Source organism: Theobroma umbraticum, unplaced genomic scaffold (genome assembly GCF_002168275.2).
Source record: "Theobroma umbraticum cultivar Fairchild unplaced genomic scaffold, ASM216827v3 scaffold_30.0, whole genome shotgun sequence".
NCBI classification, from domain to species: Eukaryota; Viridiplantae; Streptophyta; class Magnoliopsida; order Malvales; family Malvaceae; genus Theobroma; species Theobroma umbraticum.
In genome coordinates this window covers 8,704,015-8,704,635 of record NW_018397254.1, presented here as the reverse complement: position 1 = coordinate 8,704,635, position 621 = coordinate 8,704,015, and the positions used below count along the sequence as shown (strand labels likewise).

Below are 621 nucleotides of genomic sequence, written 5' to 3'. Positions count from 1 at the left end.
TTTCATATAATATTTAAATATTAATATATAAATTACTTTTAGATAAATCTACTTTGATTTAGAGTTTTTGATCTCACTTTTTACAAAATTACAAAACAATTAATGAATTCATTAACATCATTAATTAGATATAATTCTAACATAAATAATATAATATATAGAAATTTTTAACATTTTTATGAATAAGTGATGTCATGTGACACTGCTTGAATGTATATAAATTCATCCATACAAAAGACAATTATCATTCAAAAAGCAGTTAACGGCTTACTCAAAGTCTTTCCTAACCGCCTGAAAAAAATCACAACATACTTACCCTAACAAAATACTCGAGCAATGATCGGTTCGAAATAAAACTTGCGGCTGCCTGATCTTACAAATAAATAACACAACCACATTACTATATATTCCTAGTTCCATAGAAACAAGCCATTTCCTTGCAAAAATCACTAGTGCCTGCAAGCTGTTCAGGTATGAATTCATCCAAAAATGGGTCACTTGCATATGACCATCTTATATCCCTACCTTGAAAATCCCATATTAAAACCAGCAAAGAGACATCATAAAACGCCAGCCACAAGAGACCACAGCACAAAAACCACCACACACCACCACCCCACC

At 31.1% G+C, this 621-nt stretch overlaps 1 protein-coding gene across 1 annotated transcript in view; it reads right to left on the bottom strand.

Moving 5' to 3' along the window:
* Positions 1-400: 400 nt before the first annotated feature.
* Positions 401-621, bottom strand: part of LOC110426613 (RAF-like serine/threonine-protein kinase 24) — a 1,410-nt gene continuing 1,189 nt past the window's right edge. The window contains exon 2 of the mRNA XM_021441866.2: positions 401-463. Coding sequence (XP_021297541.1) covers positions 401-463 — 63 coding nt within the window. The remainder of the gene's footprint in view (positions 464-621) is intronic.